At 51.6% G+C, this 18,755-nt stretch overlaps 1 protein-coding gene across 1 annotated transcript; it reads left to right on the top strand.

Moving 5' to 3' along the window:
* Nucleotides 1-14,169: 14,169 nt before the first annotated feature.
* Nucleotides 14,170-17,304, top strand: LOC122370297 (trypsin-1-like). The gene is made up of 4 exons (XM_043345767.1): nt 14,170-14,546; nt 14,820-15,028; nt 15,950-16,139; nt 16,503-17,304. The coding sequence occupies exons 1-4, from the start codon at nt 14,510-14,512 to the stop codon at nt 16,856-16,858; spliced, it is 792 nt and encodes a 263-aa protein (XP_043201702.1). The 5' UTR covers nt 14,170-14,509; the 3' UTR covers nt 16,859-17,304.
* The last annotated feature ends 1,451 nt before the right edge of the window (nt 17,305-18,755 follow it).

The raw sequence follows: 18,755 nt of genomic DNA, 5'->3' as shown, positions 1-18,755 counted from the left end.
CACCGTTGAGGTCCAACACTACACCCCTCCTCAGGTCAACACAGGGAGCTGCAGCACAGCCATTAAGTGATGTGGAGCTTGAGGCTCAACACTACACCCCTCCTCAGGTCCAACAACACAACACCAGCGGTGGCCGCGCACCTATATGGAGGGGGTTGAAGCGTGGCGAACCAGTGATTACTCGCAGCGCGAAATGTGGGCCGAACGAACATGCATGAGGAAGGCATGAGTACCACGTCTTCGAAAGCTATCCACAACAAAAGCAAAACAGAAAAGACGCTCCCTGAGATAACGCCGAACAGGATAACACCGCCCGACAGCTTGGCCGCGCCAGTACGGCCGTGGCCGCCAATGCCGCGGCGAACAAAATCTGCGCTTCTTAAGTTATATGTGTGGGAAGGGAGGGGGGGGGGCCGCACGCTCAAGAGAGATCGTATTCCGCGAGGTGTGAGGGCAGCCGGCGAGCTCGGGCCGAGCGCCGGCTGGGCGGGGCGGCGGCGGTCGGCGGCGGCGGGGGCAGTTCCGCAGGCCTGGAGGTCTCGGCCGTAGCGTGTAGAGGGCCTGCCGCGCCGTTGACCGTGGCTGGGGGGGGGGGGGTAGGCCAGTCTGATCCCAGACGCGGTTCGTCGCTGTTGCCATGCAGCGTCAGTGGAAAGCGCTGCCGTTTGTAGTTGGGGCGCTGGGGACGGACGATCCGTTTAAACTTCTGCGAGTCCCTGGTGAGGGTAGATCCACCGCGGGTGGCGGTGATCTGCGTTCCCTTCATCTGGACGACCTCGTAGGGCTCTGGGTCGTAGCGTGAGGCCGTCTTGGTAGACCGGCGCTGCAGAAGAACCGTATCGCCTGTTTGAATGTTGTGAGGTCGCACGTTCTTGGGGGTGTCCTTGTAGGCCTTCTGTACATCCTTCGCCCGTGCGTCGTGTTTCTGCACGTCATGAGACGGTGTTCCAGGTGTTGGCCTCTCAGCTGTCAGCAGCCGGGTGCGAAACGGCCGGTTGAAGAGCAGTTCCGCGGGGGGTTTCCCAGTGCTGGGGTGCGGTGTTGCGCGGTACTGTCGTAGGAGTTTGTACAACTCCTGTTTGGGATTTTTCCCTTCGATGCGGGACGTATGCCATGTTTTCTTTATGGTTTTCATAAAGGCCTCTGCAAGGCCATTTGCCTCTGGGTCTTCGGGGCTGACCCTGCGGTGCGTGAAGCCAGCCCAGCGCGCGTACATGGCGAAGTCGTGTCCGTTGAATGGGGGGCCACCGTCCGTTTTCACTGATTCCGGGATGCCGTGGGTTGCGAATATCTTGTCGAGGACGGGGATGGTCGCCAGCCCGCTAGTACTAGAAGTGATCTCTACTTCAGGATAGCGGCTGTACTCGTCGATGACGACCAGGAGGTGCTCTCCACTCGACAGAGGACCCCAGAAGTCTGCTGCCACCCTTTGCCATGGGCGTTCAGGCAAGGGGGTCGGTTTTAGCGGGTCTCTGGTTGGAGTGAACGTCGAGGCTTGACAAGCCAGACACTTGGAGATCTTCTCGTCGACGAGCGCGTCCAGATGAGGGAACCAGACTTGCGCTCGCAGTAGCCTTTTGCACCGGCCAACCCCCTGGTGGCCCTCGTGCGCGAGCTCGACCACCCGCTGTCGGAGGCTCCCAGCCCCAGGTTCAGGCTCAGAGGCGGGGATGTAGAGCCTGTCTTCGCGCAGGAGAACTCCTCGATTGAAGCTAAACTCTCGGAAGATTTGGCGGAACGGGTCGAGGTCTGGGTCCCTAGTGATGTAGCCCTGCTGGATGCACTTGATCAGCTTTTGGCTCTGCGGGTCTCGCGCAGTCGCTTCCTGGACTTCCTTGATGTTGATGGCGTCCGGCGTGTCATCCGAGATGACCGCGTTGATGCAAATTTCATCATGACGGTACAGGATCATGTCGTCCAGCTGCGCTGCGTGGTACGAGGAGAGCGGCATCGGATGTCTCGAAGCGTAGTCGCATGGGTTCGCCTTCCCTGGAAGGTGTACCATCTGGTACTGGAACTCTTGGGTCTGCAGTTTGTGCCGCTCAACGCGAGCATTTCCTCGCCTTTTCCCGTTGTAGACGGCGAGCAGGGGCTTGTGGTCCGTGACGGAGTCGAACCGTATTCCCAGCAGGTAGTGGCGATGGACGTTCATACCCCACGCCTGAGCCAGAGACTCTTTTTCGAATTGGCAGTATCTCTGTTCGCACGGCGTGAGTGAGCTACTTGCGTGGTCGATCGGTATCCAGGTCCCATCGCTTGTGACCTGGAAAAGGCTGGCGGCGATGCCATCTGGTCCCGCGTCTGTGACGAGCTTGGTGGGCAGCTGGGGGTCGAACGGCCGCAAGGCCGTCTCACTTGTCATTGCTTTCAAGATGGCTTGGTACGCCTGTTCGCACTCCTTGCTCCAGATGAACCTGGCGTGCTTTCTTGTGAGTTCTCGCAAGGGTTTGGTCAGCTGAGCGTACGCTTGTTCAGAGTTGAACATGAAGCGCGCATTGTACTGGCAAGCTTGAAGGAAGCTGCGTACGTCGTCGGTGGTCTGGGGAGGTCCCGCTTCCCTGATCGCTTTGACCTTGCGGGGGTCGGCCGACATGCCGGACTTGGAGAAGACCCAGCCGAACCAGTTCACTTCTTCGGATCCGAAGGTGCACTTTTCCTTTCGCAGAGTTAGTCCTCTTTCTTGCAGTCTCTGGAGGCATGCGTCGAGGTTCGTGGCATGCTCCTCTGCGGTCTTGCCCCACACGAGGATGTTGTCGTGTATAGATGTACATCCCGTCAATCCGCGCAGGGTGGCACTGATGCGGTCGTGAAAGATGTCAGATGCTGGCGACGCTCCAAAGAACAGTACCTTGAAGCGGTGCAGGCCTTCGTGAGTGCGGAAGGCACCCATCTTTCTCGACTCCTCTGCCAGAGCCAGCTGGTGAAAACCGTGGCTCATGTCCAGTTCCGAGAAGACTCTCGCTCCTTCCAACATATGGCGCATCTCGGCGACGGTTGTCACATGTCGCGGCGTTCTCCGGATGGCTTTGTTGGGCTCCCTCATGTCGATGTTCATCCTGATTTTCCCAGCTTCTTTCTTCTCGGTGATGACGACATTGGAGATCCATGGACACTCTTCCTGTGGTCCGACGTCTTCGATTTTTCCTTCCGCTCGCAGCTCGGCTAGGTGAGCACTGAGACGCTCTTGGTAGGCCAGGGGAACAGGACGGTAGGGTGCGACGACTGGGGTCGCCTCCGGATCAATGTGGAAGGAGACTTCATCGTCCTTCAGGAGGCCTACTCCTTCGAATACCTTCTTGTGCTTATTGACGATTGCTGCGATCTTACGTCTGTCGTCGCCGGAAATATCCTGACTCGTGCATTTCTTGGCTTGCACTGTCACGCCAGCAGCTGCGAGGGTGTCGACGATTCCTGCCACGCCGACAACATGGCCGGGTGGCTCCCCCTCGCGAGCCGATCCGCCGGCGTCGATGTGGAGGATGCCAAGCGCCTTGGCGTCCGCGTCACCCAGAAGCGGCTCCGCTAAGTGTCCATCGATGATGTACACAGTCGTGTGACACTGTGCCCCGTTTCGACTCTGAAGGGTGGCTCGCATCTCTCCCTTCACTCTCAGAAGGGTTGCTGTCCCGTACGGCCTCAGCTTGACGGATGATGCCTCCAGTTTGCCAAGGGACGCGTGGTAGGCGCTGACAGGGATGAGCGTCTTGTTGCAGCCGGAATCCACGAAGAAGGAGGTGGCGGTGCCGTTGACAGACACCTGAACAACGTTTGCATGTCCAGGCTGGATCATGCCGACCTCCACGACACGACCCACGCTGTTCTTGTCGTCCACCTCGAACTGGTACGCTTCCTCATCGTCTTCAGCAGTGAAGCGGACTTGAGCCTTGGTGCAGCTAGCAGCTCCTACGAAGTGATTCTTCTCACCACAGAGAGCGCACGTCTTACCCCTAGCCGGACAGCGGCCCGGCGGGTGCGGTCGGTAGTGCGGCGGGCAGTTCTTGCACCTGACACGTGGGCCCGCACCTCGGCCTCCCTGGCCACTGGGTGTCCTCGTTGGCTGGTTGATGCTGTAGCGCCCTCTGGTGGCTACCCGTGCCACAGACTCTCCCACTTCTGACTGAATTGCGCCGCTGGATTTCCTGGCCTGCTCATATCCCAGGGCCGACTTGACGAGCGTCTGCAAGTCGGGGTCTCTGGCCAGGGCTTCTTGTCTCAGGCGCTCGTCTGACGTACCGAAGATGAAGGCGTCTTTCTTGGCCCGCTCTGGAGTGTAGGGGTTGGTGTCAAACTGGCACTGGGTGGCAAGCGAGTCCAACTCATCGAGGAATTCAGTCACGGTCTTCTCTCCTTGCCGTGCATGCATGAGCCGGAAGACGGCCATGGACAGGTTGACATGCTGTCTGCAGTGCGCCCGGATCTGGACGATGGCGGCCTTGAAGGTGGTGGGAGGGTCTGACTCTGTGTCGACTCCTGCTACCTTAGCGAGCTTCCGTAGGTCGCGGCCTCCCCACAGGAGGAGCAGGTTGAGCTTTTGTGTGTCATCGGTCACACCAAGGGAGTTGACGAGGAGGCTGGCATGTTCAAGCCACTCTTCGAAGATGTCGTGGTATCTGGCGGGGTCGGTTCCCAGGACACAGGGTTTGCCGGCTGTCGCGAGGCCGGCATCAGGGATGAGTGACATCCTCGTCGCCAGTGTAAAGAAGTCGTCTGCCCTAGCTTGTTTATTCACAGCCCGTTGCTGAGAGGCCAACACACCTGAGGGAGGCAACACACTGAGTCACCGTTGAGGTCCAACACTACAGACTCCATATCTTTCTTCTAACTTCTGACGCTTCACAATCTTCGACTTCATCGTCAGCCTTTTCAAACCCCAAATAAGGGGGAAGTAGGAAATTTTATCTTTCATACTCAACGCAGCCCAATAATGAAAAACACAAAAAGATAATCACGGTGACTATAAATATGATCATAGTATTAATATAATATTAACACAATATTAAGAATATAATAATATATATCAAATGAATATGATATTAACTGTTGCGCCGGTACGGCATGTGGTAAATCTCTTCCCAACCTTGGGCCAACCTTGGGCTGTGAAAATGTTGGTGAAAATGCAATTTTATTCACCTCGGTTTTTGGCTACGGACCTCGTGCCTACCGGCACTCGGTCCTCCGCACAAAAACCTCGGTGAATAAAACCATAGAGATCTTATATACATAGAGATGACATGCTCTTAAAATCGTGGCGATTCAGTGGGTCTTTTTAAGCAACTTATTTTCAGCCAGTAGCGTGCCAATATGGCTGAGGCATTGTTAGTCTGAAGAAATCATTACGGAGCGAGCGAAGCGAGCGTAGTCTTTCGTAGATTAACGGAAATGTCTGAGTATAAGCGGCCGGCCGGCCGTGATTACGCTTTTGCGAGGATTATATCTCAACAACCACTTGACCGATTTACATGCGATAATTTTTGTAGGGTAGCTTCATTCCTTCTACCAAGTATTGGACCATTCTCGATGCATGTGGGTGACCGCTTATGCACGTGCCACGTGCAAAACGAAGAGGTGTCAGTTTTGTAATTGTTGCAATATCTTGGTAACTAGGGGAGAGCGGGGCCAGTTGAAACACGGGGTCAGATGAAACATGGCTTTATTTTCAACAGTATGCAACATATGGCGTTGCCGACACCACTGCGCATCCGCGCTCGACCACTTCCTTTGTCAACGGCGTTTGGGCGGCAAACGGACGGTATTTTTGATTTGACACTTGCTTTTGTGTTTTTGAGGGGCGTTTGGGAGAAATCGTTTTTATGAATATTTTGTGAAATCTCATATACCTTTGTTTGCTGAAAGAAGAACTCCTGGCTCCGGAATAACACCTTATTTGGCCCTTCATTCAGCATGATGCCGTCCCTCCAGCTCGTTTGACATGTGCTTTACGGCGCGTGCGAGATGGCGGGAGCGGATGGGGTCAATTGAAACGCTTCTCTGAAGGTCAGTTGAAACAGGGCCACAGGCCGTTTCAATGGACCCCGGTGACCTTTGCAATGGTTATTGTTCAGGGGCTGTAAACATTAAAGGAAATAGTCCACCTTTGAAATGAGGTTTTAAACTGAAATAGTAGTTTGATAGAGCTCAATTTTTGACCCCTTTTTCTCCAGCCTTTTGCTTGAAAGCACACTATAGCCTGAGATATTTCTCATTTTCCTCATCCGCCCATTTTACCATAGTCTATGTACTTTATGTCACCTATTATGAGGAACTTTGCACTTTTAGCTTTCCAACGACCTATTGAATGTAGCATTTGGAAAAGTAAACCGGACAAAATATCTCCTTAAGAAAGTAGCCTTAAAGAGGAAAACATCCCATTGTTAAGGATAGGTGCAATTGACCCCATGGGCTGGTTCAATTGACCCTCGCATCGGGGTCATTTGAAACAGGCGTAGAGCTGTTTTATAAGCACGCGTTTGGCAGCAAAATATGTTTGAAACATAATTTTACATATCTTAAAATAAAGCCAAAAGAGCATATTTTTTCACGGCATTGTGCATTTTTCGATATGACAACTAGATCTCGCTGTGCATGTCAATATATAAAAAGTGGTTCAACTGGCCCCGCTCTCCCCTACTTGGCCGATTGCGCTGAAACTTGGTATGTAGGTAGGCACCCACTAGGCAATGCATATCCATGTGCCACAGTTGGGGTGCTGCTGCACGTGCGCACGTGCAGGGGTCGATTCCAGATCTCGAGAACGGCTGAACCGATTGTGCTGAAATTTGGTTCATGGTTAGGGACCAGTTAGTAGGGTGCCGTGCAAAAGTCAGTTGGGACCCATTTTGCACGTGCGCACGCGCAGGGTGCCGCTTCCAGATCTCGAGAACGGCTAGGCCGATTGCGCTCAAATTTGGCACATCGCTAGGGACTGGTTAGTAGGGTGCAGTGCACAAGTTAGTTGGAGGTGTCCCTTGCAATTTCGCTTGTCCAAGGCCCACCCTCTCGCTCGCTCCGTTGGTCGCCCCAAAAGGCGTTTTAATGGTTAAAAATATTGCTAATTCTTTCCTGGCTGATTTCATTCCTGAGGTAAGCAATGAAATTTGTAGCATGATTTCATTTTGTGTTTTTATTTAATTCCTTAAAAGCTCGCCTATAAACATTCTCTCTCATTCAGGCTCTCATCAACCCGGCAGGCGGTGGACCTCCCGGCCACCTTCCGCGCGTGGGGGGGGGGGCATTTTTTTGCCCCCCTCCCGTATCTCCGAAACTACTGGACGGATCCGTAACATTCAAACCATGTTCGATAGCCCTGTCAAATTCATCGACGGAACTCCAATTTCATTGACCTCGGGGTCACCGATGACGTCACAGGTCAGGTCAAAGATAAAATGTTTCGCCGTTCACAGGTCTTCTAGGGAATGCGCTATAACAAAGAGTAAAACGCATTTTGTCGAAAATCAGCAATAGGGCTTACGTTGCCTAGTATATATGTTGCTATTAGAGGTCACTGATCCATGTCAGGTCACAGGTCAGGTCACCAAGGGTCAGCACATGAACCAACTATACTAGGGTTGTGCGATGTATGTTTTATGGCCCCCTGACATGGTCCCCCCAAAAAAGGTCACAGGTCTAATGTCATTTGGGCGAGGTTCATGGAATTTTCAGGGTAGGTTTCTTGAGATTTGGTCAAGTTTGGCGCTTTCGGTCAACCTTCGTGAAAACAGCTGTTCTGAGCCTTTCTGAGCACGGTGCAAGCTCAAATATACATATGTTGCATGTGCCCATTCAATGATACATTAACCCTCGCCGGACCTATTGGTTTTCTACGTACACGCCGGCCGAGGGGGGGTTGGGGGTTGGTACGATTTCCCTCGCCGTTTCGCCCCTGATGAAGCTAGAGCGTCGCGGAAAAAGCAAGCGTGTCCGCCGTTACGAGACGCAGCGACTGGTACCCGATTTTAAGGTTTCAGGTCAACCGGTGCCTTCTAAGGTCAGGGCAAGTGACCAAGAGCAAGGGTTCAGTTTTCATAACTTCGCAAAAAAACGGTCGGAGAGCCGCGATTTTGGCATCATCGTGTTCGCCTCGCTCAGGCGCGTCGAATGGTATACTTTTTGTTCGGGTGAGGTCAACTTGAGGTGTTGACCTCGGGTCAAGGGCAGGTCAGCGCCCCCAGATCACGAAGCTGGTTAAAAGAGGTCATGTTACATATTACTCGAATCGGCAGGTCTTCCTGAGTTTATTAGTGGCTTTCCCGACTCGCTAACTCAATTGGATGGGGAGTTATTGATGAAAAACTCTAAGTCTAATGACCCAAGTGACCATAAATGACGTCACACAATGTCAACAATGCAAAAGTGAAGCAAACTTGCAAAGTGATTTCTTGCAAGGCGTGCAAGAAATCACGATTCCATATGCTTGAGACAGTTTGAGATAGTTCTCGGCGCTAAAATAGCAGTTTTCATTTTTCCCCATTGACGTATACCTAATGGTGAGGTCACATGGCCGACCTGACCTCATGTGATTTTTAGGGAAAATCCGAAATATACAAGTTGTGAGACCTCTGGAGGATACTACATCCTGTAAGTTTCATCTCCCTGTGAAAGTTCCTCTGGCACTGACGGCGTTGCGAAGTTGCGACATCTGAGGACTGTGCAGAGGTTCACTTATGACGTCACAGATCAGTGACCTGACCTGACCTGAAAATGCGGTTGGTGTCAGAAGATGCGGCTTGGATTAAAGGTCAGGTATGCCAAGTTTCAGCTCTCTATCGCCGGCGTGTTCGGAGCTATCGTGAAAACCCCTATGGGGGGGGGGGGGGCGGCACCCGACCCCCCGTCGGCCGGCGAGGGTTAACGATACATGTAGTACCTGATACGAGCATAAGGTTAAAACATGCCTAATTTTATTTCAATACCGCTCGAAAGCGTCACAGCTAGACAAAAAAGAAAAGCTGCACTTAAAAATAAGCGGGTGTGAACCAGGGGGAGGCACTCGCCTTGGCCGTATATGGGCCAGAATGTCTAACGATTTCCGCCATGTTGTGTATACCAAAGTCTTGAAAAGTTGATCACTGCAATCAAACTGCAAGCATGAAGCAGCAGCACTTTTGAGTAGTGTACCTCTCACTAAACTGCACCTCTGCTACCGTACATGCAATTTATATTTCTGGTATACACAACATGGCGGAAATCGATAGACAAAAACAAGTCACCAATGCTCCTTCCAGTATATATTAGAGTTCAGTGGTATGAACACAATCTCCTTGACCGAATCCTTACAAAATGCAAGTCACGGGCCATGGCACCCCAGAAAACCTTGCTTAAAAAGACCCACTGAATCGCCACGAAATCCAGTGCTTTAACATAGGCGTGTCATCTCTATGTATATAAGATCTCTATGAATAAAACGCATTTTCCCAGCCCCGGTCGGGAATATATATTCTCTTTAGACGAATCAGTTGCTATTTGGATGATTTCACTGAAAACGCTGCATTACATTAGAGTAGACGGTAAGCCAACATCAGTCATGTCAGCAGTTCAGCGCATGAGCTGCTTTTCGCATAAAATTGACCCACTGCATGTTGGCCTCCTATAGCACTTTGGATGGCAGAAGCCACAGCTTACGGCATAGGCCTACAGTCAATGGCCATTAGTGTTCTGGTTAGTGAAATACCTACGTAGCTCACGGGAGGAAAAAATCGTAGAAGACCCCGATGAGTCAGAACCTGTGGGTAGGTGATGGTAACTCTGATTCGGTACACTGCCGCCAGAGGCACTGCCGTCAACACAAAGCGAGCACAGGTGACGCTGCATCAGCACCTACCTGGCTGTGGGTGGTAACTGGACAAAAGATCGTAAAGCAGAAGATCGTATGGCAGAAGCTCGTAGGAAGTTGATCGTATGCAAAAGATCGTAATGGATAAAGATCGTACGACATAATGCTCGTATGGACAAAAGATCGTATTCGCTAAAGATCGTCAAGGAAAATGATCGTATGCCAAAAAGTCGTAATGGATAAAGATCGTACGACATAATGCTCATATGGACAAAAGATCGTATTCGCAAAAGATCGTCAAGCAAAATGATCGTACCTATGTCAAAGATCGTATGGGATAAAGATCGTACAGTATAATGTTCGTATGGACGAAAGATCGTATTCGCAAAAGATCGTCGAGGTAAATGATCGTACGCCAAATGATCGTATGATATAAAGATCGTACAGTCAAAATATGGTAATCACATGGTGCAGCCAAACTCCAGCGCATAATAAGCTGATCAATTTCTGTGTTCGCGCGGGCCTGTGGTGCCCCTTCTAGGCCGCTGGTGCCCTTGGGCTCTGACGGAACTAGATATGTCAATCGGATACCAACTATTTGGTATACCGATACCAAACCGATACCAACTTGGTATTTGGTATTTCAATCCTAGTGTGACTGGTAATTGGTATTTTGTTGGTTTCATGAACCCTCACTAATGTATAACAGGCTAAGAAATTGGTAAAAAGTTGGTATTTCCCACATGGTCCCGAGTTGGTTTGGTTTCGGTATTTCCCCTCGGTTCTGGTTGGCATTTGGTTTGGTATCGGTATTTCGATTTTCCGTAATTGACATCACTAGACGGGACTGTGGTGCCCGTGACAAGCCTGAAGTGCCCCCGACTGGCACGTGGTGCATCTGATAGGCCCAATGTGTCCCTGCGAGGCTGATGGTGCCCTTGCCAGGCCTGTGGTGCCTCTGTTAGACCTGTGGTGTCCCTCGCAATTCCACTCGCGGCGCCCGGTTGAGAGGGGATGGGGACTTGAAAGTTGAAAGCAAAAGGTTGCGGCACCACCTTTTGCTCCTAAAATTTTGTCGATATTTCAAAACCACGATTGCAAAATGCAAATCTTGAAACGAACTCTACAGGATCGCTATTGATTTATCGATGCCTTCGATGCAATATGAATAACCCACTAAAAATAGCACGATGTTATTGGTAACATGCGAAATGTGAGGGCCCTCTTTGGCATAGGAGGCACATCCAGCCATGAGGGCCAAAGGGGCACACCTATGCCTGTGACGCCCCAATGCTTTTTTTAACCCGCGCCCCACTGGGGTCTGCGTATAACACGCCCTACTGGGGGGGGGGGCTCTCCATAGCCCCCCTCCTAACTCCGAAACTACTGGGCCGATCGTCAAAATTCAAAGGGTGTCTGATAGCCCCGGTAAAACTGTCGAGCGAAACCTAATTTCATTGATCTGGAGGTCACCGATGACGTCACAGGTCAGGTCAACATAAAAATTATTAGCATTTTGGCTTGTTCATATTTTGGGCTCTGGCCACCGTCCTACAAGTCAGATCAGGCTAATTTCTGGTTTACACACTCGTTAACAGATGCTCTAGATACCCTGAGGGTACCAAACTTGTACTTTGATTTTCAGATCAGGGTCAGGTCATCACAGGCCACGGAAATATTATATCATGCGTCGGTGACGTGACACATGTTTTATGGTTCATTTAAGCCATAGATTTCGAATTTGATGTCGTTTGTGTCATTCGGGGTCATTTTGAGTCGAAATTAGCTTAGGTCAGGTCACTTTCAGGTCAAAAAAGGTCAAATTTTGAAGTTACAATTTTCAACAAAAAAAGGTGTCTATTGGATGCAGTTCGAGCTCAGAAACACAATGGTGCTATTTATATTGGCGTACGGTGTAAAATACGTACTGAAAAATTTATTTCAAAACTATTAATAATTTTTTTTTTATAAATTTAGCTCGAATGTTTGAATGGACGGATTGACAGAGCCGGAGCCCAAGCTAAGCAGAGCTTGTTGCGTAGACCCCGACCCCTACCGTCCGATCGCGCAATTCCGGGTAACGGGAGAATTTAGATGCCAAAGTTTAACGTGCCCTTCAAAGCCGGACACGGCCTGTCCCACTCAACTGACTTCAACTGGCTGCGGCTGCTCCCACCAACCGCAGACCATCCCCGTCAGGAGTCTCGTATATCGAGCGCCGGAGCGCCTCGAACCCGGGCTCTCACTACCGGGAGTCCGATGCTCTACCAACTGAGCTACGGGACAGGCGTGATTGTGTGTGTAATAATTGTGAATTTTTTGCAATAATGCGTATAACTTGGCCATTTTTGAAGATATTTAGCTAAAACTTGCTGGAGCTAGTCATAAGCATGCTTTCTATCACATTTATTCCGTTTTTTTTTTTTCGAAAAGTCAAAAACTTTTTGAAAAAAATATACCTAAAAATATAAATTTTGAATTTTATTATATAAAACTTTCGTAATTTTCAAAATTTTGAAACTACGAGATAGCAGTTTGATAGCGCAGTCTATTTTGAGTCCTCTCATGCAAAGAAATTGGATCTAGGCTAAAAACTGAGCTCTTGGTAGCGATTGCCGTGGTTCAATGTTTTGCGTCGAAATCGGCCGAACATGACGTCACTCTGACGTCATTTCCGGCCGACCTATGGTAGCTATGAAGTTCATATTTTGACACAATGTGTCAAATTGATGTAGCCGAAAGTACTGAAAGTTTGGCGTCGATACGTTTAGTGGCTTGGAAGTTATTGCAGAAAAACGGGAGGGGGGCTATGAATAGCCCCCCCCCCCAGTGGGGCGCGGGTTAATCTACACCCATGCTCTAGCATAGAGGCCCATGAAAGTCACACTCATAATCGTGAATTTCTTGATGTAATTGTGGGCATGAAAATTTTTCGAAGCTGGTGGATAACATAACGTCATAAATATTCGTAGTTTCTATATACCGGATTTTTTTATGTTAGGTGACCTGAGCATGGGTGAACTTGTATATCATTGGGGGTGCCTCAGCACTCTAAATGCTGGATTGAGCACCCCCAATAAGACTTGAGCACCTCAACAGGGGCACCCCACAGGTCACAGCAGCACACGCACGTGACGGTTTTTCGTAGAATATTTTGTGACTAACGGGCTTTATGCTACAATCATTTACCTAAAACACTTCTATACGATTATTTACTTAACGAACTTAACGTTACCATCTTTTGTCGTACGATCTTTTACAACATACGATCTTTATCTTGCGATCATTTTCATACGATCTTTTTCATATGATCCATTGCTTTACAATCTTTTGCTTACGATCTTTGGTCGTACGATATTTTGCGACATACGATATTTATCTTACGATCATTTTCATACGATCTTTTTCATACGATCTTTTGCTTTACGATCCTTTGCTTACGATCTTCAGTCGTACGATCTCTTGCGACATACGATCTTCATCTTACGAGCATTTTCCTACGATCTTTTTCATTCGATCAATTGCTTTACGATCTTTTGCTTACGATCTTTTGTCGTACGATCTTTTACAACATACGATCTTTTACAACATACGATCTTTATCTTACGATCATTTTCCTACGAACTTTTTTCATACGATCTTTTGTCTTACGATATTTTGTCACGTAATCGCCTCAGACATCTCTTAGTCGTTAGTCATCTCCACGTACAGAGTGCTTCATAAAATCAAGTAGCTATGAAATTCCTCTGACTGCTGCTCCTTTCGCCGGGCGGGCGGGTACTTTTATGGCACTCGGCTGCTGTTTGCTGACTGGCGCCGGCGCGGGTTGAACCCTGCCACGAACTGTGCGACTCTATATCGCCCCGTCTGTTTCCGCCTCAGACTCCGTCTCTGAGAAGCTGCCAGCGGCCGGTGGCGAGCGGCGTCTGTGTGCACCGCACGGCCGGCAGGTGGGCGTTCCCGCGGCGCTACTGCGCCGTCCCTCCCTGTAGTGTATGTATACTGTGTGTATTGTATATTGCGGTACAGGGAGAACTGCTCGGAGAAAAGGCTCCGCGCCGTCCCTCTGTACCGAGTAGCCGCCCCGAGGAACGGTACCGCGCCATCGCCCACTCCCCATGGCGTCGCCGAACCACCAATCAGGAGCGTGTCCTTTCTAACAGCAATCGCCGCTCCGGTTTTCACATGTCCGGTTCAAAGTACCCGTCCGTCTCGACTGCGGAGCGCCTTCCCAGTGGCAAGGCTAGGGGCTCTCAGTAGTGCAGGGCTATAGCGGCTCCCAGTAGGTAGGTCGACAGCTCTTCGGTTACAGGTAGGATCCCAGAAGCAAGGCTGGTGGCTCTCAGTAGCAAGGCTGGCGGCTCCCAGTTATAGCAGGGCCGGCGGCTCCTCGGTTACAGGTAGGATCCCAGTTATAGGAAGGACGGCGGCTCCCAGAAGGAAGGCTGCAGCGGCTCCTCGGTTACAGGTAGGATCCCAGTTATAGGAAGGCCGGCGGCTCCCAGTAGGTAGGCTGCAGCGGCTCCTCGGTTACAGGTAGCCCGGCGCGGTCGGAGCCCGATAAGACGCCGTCCCGGTACCGCCCACGCCGTGGGTGGGCGGTGGGTGGCCCTCTCAACGATAGTGAACTGCTCACCGCTCCCAGACGCGCCTTATAGCCCAGTGCGCCGCTGGGCCGGGTCGGTGTCGTCTCGGAGAGGGCCAGTGCGCTGGACAGGCCGGTCGGCTGTGACAGTCACCATGCGTCTGCAGGCTGCTGTGTTCCTCCTCACCATCGGTCAGTAACTCAGCAGGGTGCACTGTTTCCTCCTTCGGTAGGCTTACGGTTAAACTGAAGTAATAAGTATACTCAGCAAAAATAATTTGATCACGGTAACTAACTTGAGACAATTTGCTGCCTTTTATTTTGGTTATCAGTTGTTGATTTGAAATAGAAGCGTCCCAGGTATCTCGCTGTTAGATGCATCTGTCACAGCTGTGAGGTCTATGTTTGTCGCTGCAGTGAGGTCTCAGTGCAGTGACGTCTGACGCTGCTGTGGTGTCCGTGCAGCTGCCGGCCGGGCCGTCCCGCGGCGCGGCCCGGCGGCCCGCTCCGTCTCGGTGATCCAGGGCGAGACGGCGGCGCGCGGCGAGTTCCCCTGGGCCGCCCAGCTGAAGCGGCACGGCGCGCACGTGTGCAGCGCAGTGCTGGTGTCCGAGCAGTGGCTGGTGACGGCCGCCCACTGCCTGACGCCCGACCCGGACACCGCCGCCTACCAGGTCAGCCGCGGCTGGAGGGACACCGCACCGCTGCACTGTCATAGGGGACCGCTTCCAGTCACAGGGGACCGCTTCCAGTCACAGGGCACCGCTCCCAGTCACAGGGGACCGCTCCCAGTCACAGGGGACCGCGCCACAGTCACAGGGGGCGCGCTCCCAGTCACAGGGGGCACCGCGCCACATTCACAGAGAAACATTCCACAGTCACTGCACATCAGTCACCGCAGCCCCACTGCTGACCATGTGGGCCGTCGCGCCGCTGCGGGCTGAGCCGGGCCCCGGGGCCGGCCGCTGCTCACTGCCACCGTGCTGCAGCGCAGCCGCGTCTGTGTTAGTCAGTGGCACCCGCAGCCCGATCAGCGCCAACCGAGCGTGGCCGTAGTAAACAGAGTGACGGCGGGCTGATAGTGGGCGGCACCGGGCGCTCATTCATACTCGTACATACACAAACATTACGTCAACACCGCTGCAGTGTATGGGGCGACACGCCGTCAACAGGCTGTCCATTACGCGGGCGGTGTGACTGACCATTACACCCGAACCGGGTGTGATACAACCGGTCCGACGGATGATTGTGGACACTGGCAGGGGACTGTGGGTCCTGACAGCTGATTGTGGGCCCCGACAGGGAACTGTGGATCCTGACAGCTGACTGTGGCCGGTCTGACGGCTGATTGTGGGCCCCGACAGGTGACTGTGGACCGGTCTGACAGCTGACTGTGGGCCTTGACAGCTGACTGTGGGCCCCAACAGCTGATTGGAGGCGGGTCTGACAGGGGATTGCGGGCCGGTCTGACAACGGATTGTGGGCCCTGACAGCTGATTGTGGGCCCCGACAGGCGACTGTGGGCCCTGACAGCTGACTGTGGGTCCTGACAGTTGATTGTGGGCCGGTCTGACAGCTGACTGTGGCCCCGACAGGTGATTGTGGGCGAGTACGACGTCAGCGTGGACGAGGGCTCCGAGCAGACGCGGTCCGTGGCCGAGGTGGTGTTCTCCGAGCTGTCGGACGGACAGAACGACATCGCCCTGATCCGGGTGGACACGCCCGTCCAGCTCTCCACCTATGTGAAGACCATCGAGCTGCCCCAGTTCGAGGAGGAGTTCGCAGGTGGGCCTCACCAGTGGACCTTACGTGGCGTCGAGGTCGTTTGTCAGCGATTTGCCTATCAGTGTTAGTAATGTAACGCTCTGCTGAATGTGCTAATAAGCAGAAACATATTTGTTGCATTCATTTTTCCTAACTGCATGTCATTAGTAACGGAATGGGCGAAATTGATAGCTTTAAGTTTTTTTAGGGGAAGAGTAGCCTTTAGTCCGAGCCCTGAGACGGCCCAGCACCTCTGAGCCCCGTGTGACCCCTCTGAGCCCCGTGTGACCCCTCTGAGCTCTCTGTGTGACCCCTCTGAGCTCTCTGTGTGACCCCTCTGAGCTCTCTGTGTGACCCCTCTGGGCTCTCTGTGTGACCCGGCAGGTAAGACAGCCGTGGCCAGCGGCTGGGGCGTCTCGGGCTCGACGGCCGTCGGGCCCACGTTCCCCGACCGACTGCAGAAGGTGTCGCTGCAGGTGGTCTCGGACGCCGACTGTCTGGACAGCCTGGTGCTGTTCCAGTTCGTGCCGGGCCCCATGTCGTGCGCGCGCCCGCCGCCGGGCAGCAGTCTCTGCTGGGGCGACTCGGGCGGCGCGCTGACCTTCTACCGCTGGTCGGGCCGGCCCGTGCTGGCCGCCGTCACCTCCTGGGGCGTCGACTGCGACCTCAACAGCAGGCCCTCCGTCTTCGTCGACGTCGGCTTCTTCGTGAAATGGATCGAGTCCGTTATCGGGAAGTGAATCGGCGCCGAGCCGTTACCGTGCACTTCATTACCGGGCTGTGATGAGCAATGGGGCACATTTTTTTCACATTGCGTATGCTTGGAGCGCACCAAACCACAGCCTTCTTTGTGATCTCCACCCTCGGAGCCATGCTCTGGCAAGTCGCTGTTTTTCTGTATCGCGTTTTGTTTTGTGATATTCTGCTATGGAGAGCCGATTATGTGGCGCAACAAGGTCTCCTCGATAATATTTCATTTTGTTATTCATGCGATAAGCTTTTCTTCTTTCATCGCTACTCCGACCTTCGAGCTACATGCAGGTTGGGTAAAATGCGAACTGCCAAAGGCAGGTAATATTTACTTGCATCGTGTGATAAAAGACGTCCACTTATTTTCCCTGGATAGGATCCAATGCCAAAGTAGTGCAAATCAACGATGTGAACTAAATAAAACTTTAAGGCAGCAGTTGTTTGATATGCTTGCGCACTTGCACCCCTTAGCCCGCGCCCTGGTGGGGGGGGGGCTATTTTTTGCCCCCCCTCCAGACTTTTCGATATATCTCCAGAACCGCTGCGCCGATCGTCACCAAACTTTCAGTACCCTCCCGGACATCAATTTTACACATTGTGACCAAAAATTTATCCAAAGGCTATGATAGGTTGGCCGGAAATGACGTCAGAGTGACGTCATGTTCTGCCGTTTTCGACCCAAAAAAGGGTTTCGCGGGAAGAGCTGTCAGGCCTATAGCTTTGCAAATACAGAAAAACTATAAGGACATAAAAGCTGTAGAATCGACAGGGCTACAAAACTGCTATCTCGGATTTTTGAAATTTTTGGATTTTGACCCCCAAAAATCAAAAAATAGATTTTTTTATTATAATAGCCGAAAAATCCAAAAAGTTTTTTGAATTTCGAAAAAACCGGAATATATGTGATAGTCCTTACCGCCTTCTATCTACATACCAAATTTGAGATCGATACCTCTTTTTTTGGCCAAGTTACAGCGAAAAAACTGTTCAAAATTGATGACGTCAAATTTTCAAACTCAATTTTTTGCAATTCTAGACCTCGTAGCGCAAAAAAAGACCACCATTAGACTCCCCGTGACGAGCTGCATCGAATCAATACCCATTTTATGCAAAAATATCAACTTTGAAATTTGACCTTTTTTGACCTGACCTTGACCTGACCTCCACCAGAAAGTGGCCTAAGCCGTACCTGATAGTCTTATAACCAACACCATTGAGTTGGAAATGAAAAATTGGCCATAAAACATGCATCGCACAACCTTAGTACCTAAAGTTAGGTTTATGTGACCTGACCTGTGACCCTTGGTGACCTGACCTGTGACCTGGTAATGTCAGTGACCTCTTATAGCAATATATGTACTAGGCAACTGACGCCCTATCGCTGATTCTCGACAAAATGCGTTTTCTTCGGTGTTATAGCGCATTCCCTAGATGACCCGTGAACGGTGAAACATTTCATCTTTGACCTGACCTGTGACGTCATCGGTGACCCCGAGGTCAATGAAATTTGGTTTCCCTCGACAAATTTGACAGGCCTTTCGAACGCCGTTTGAATTTTGCGGATCCGTCCAGTAGTTTCGGAGATACGAGGGGGGGCAAAAAATAGCCCCCCCCCACCAGGTCGCGTTATAAACAGACCCCACCAGGGCGCGGGTTAGGGCTATTCCCGGGCGAGAAAATATAAAGGTAGCACTTAGGTACCTACCAGCCGCACGAGTGAGACGTCCCCCCCATGGAAAGTTATCCCCTTTTCGGCCCGGAAAGTTACAGACCAATCTGCGAAGCAAAAAGGTGTTCGATAGCTTTACAGAGGAGCTACCATGTGACCCTATTTCGTTGACCTAGTTGCAACTCATGGTGTCACAGGTCAGGTCAAAGGTTGCGTTT

The sequence above is a fragment of the Amphibalanus amphitrite genome, unplaced genomic scaffold (genome assembly GCF_019059575.1).
Source record: "Amphibalanus amphitrite isolate SeventyFive unplaced genomic scaffold, NRLGWU_Aamphi_draft 001120F_arrow, whole genome shotgun sequence".
In the NCBI taxonomy this organism is placed as follows: Eukaryota; Metazoa; Arthropoda; class Thecostraca; order Balanomorpha; family Balanidae; genus Amphibalanus; species Amphibalanus amphitrite.
The sequence above is the reverse complement of the archived record's forward strand: the minus strand, read 5'-3'. Positions and strand labels throughout refer to the sequence as shown.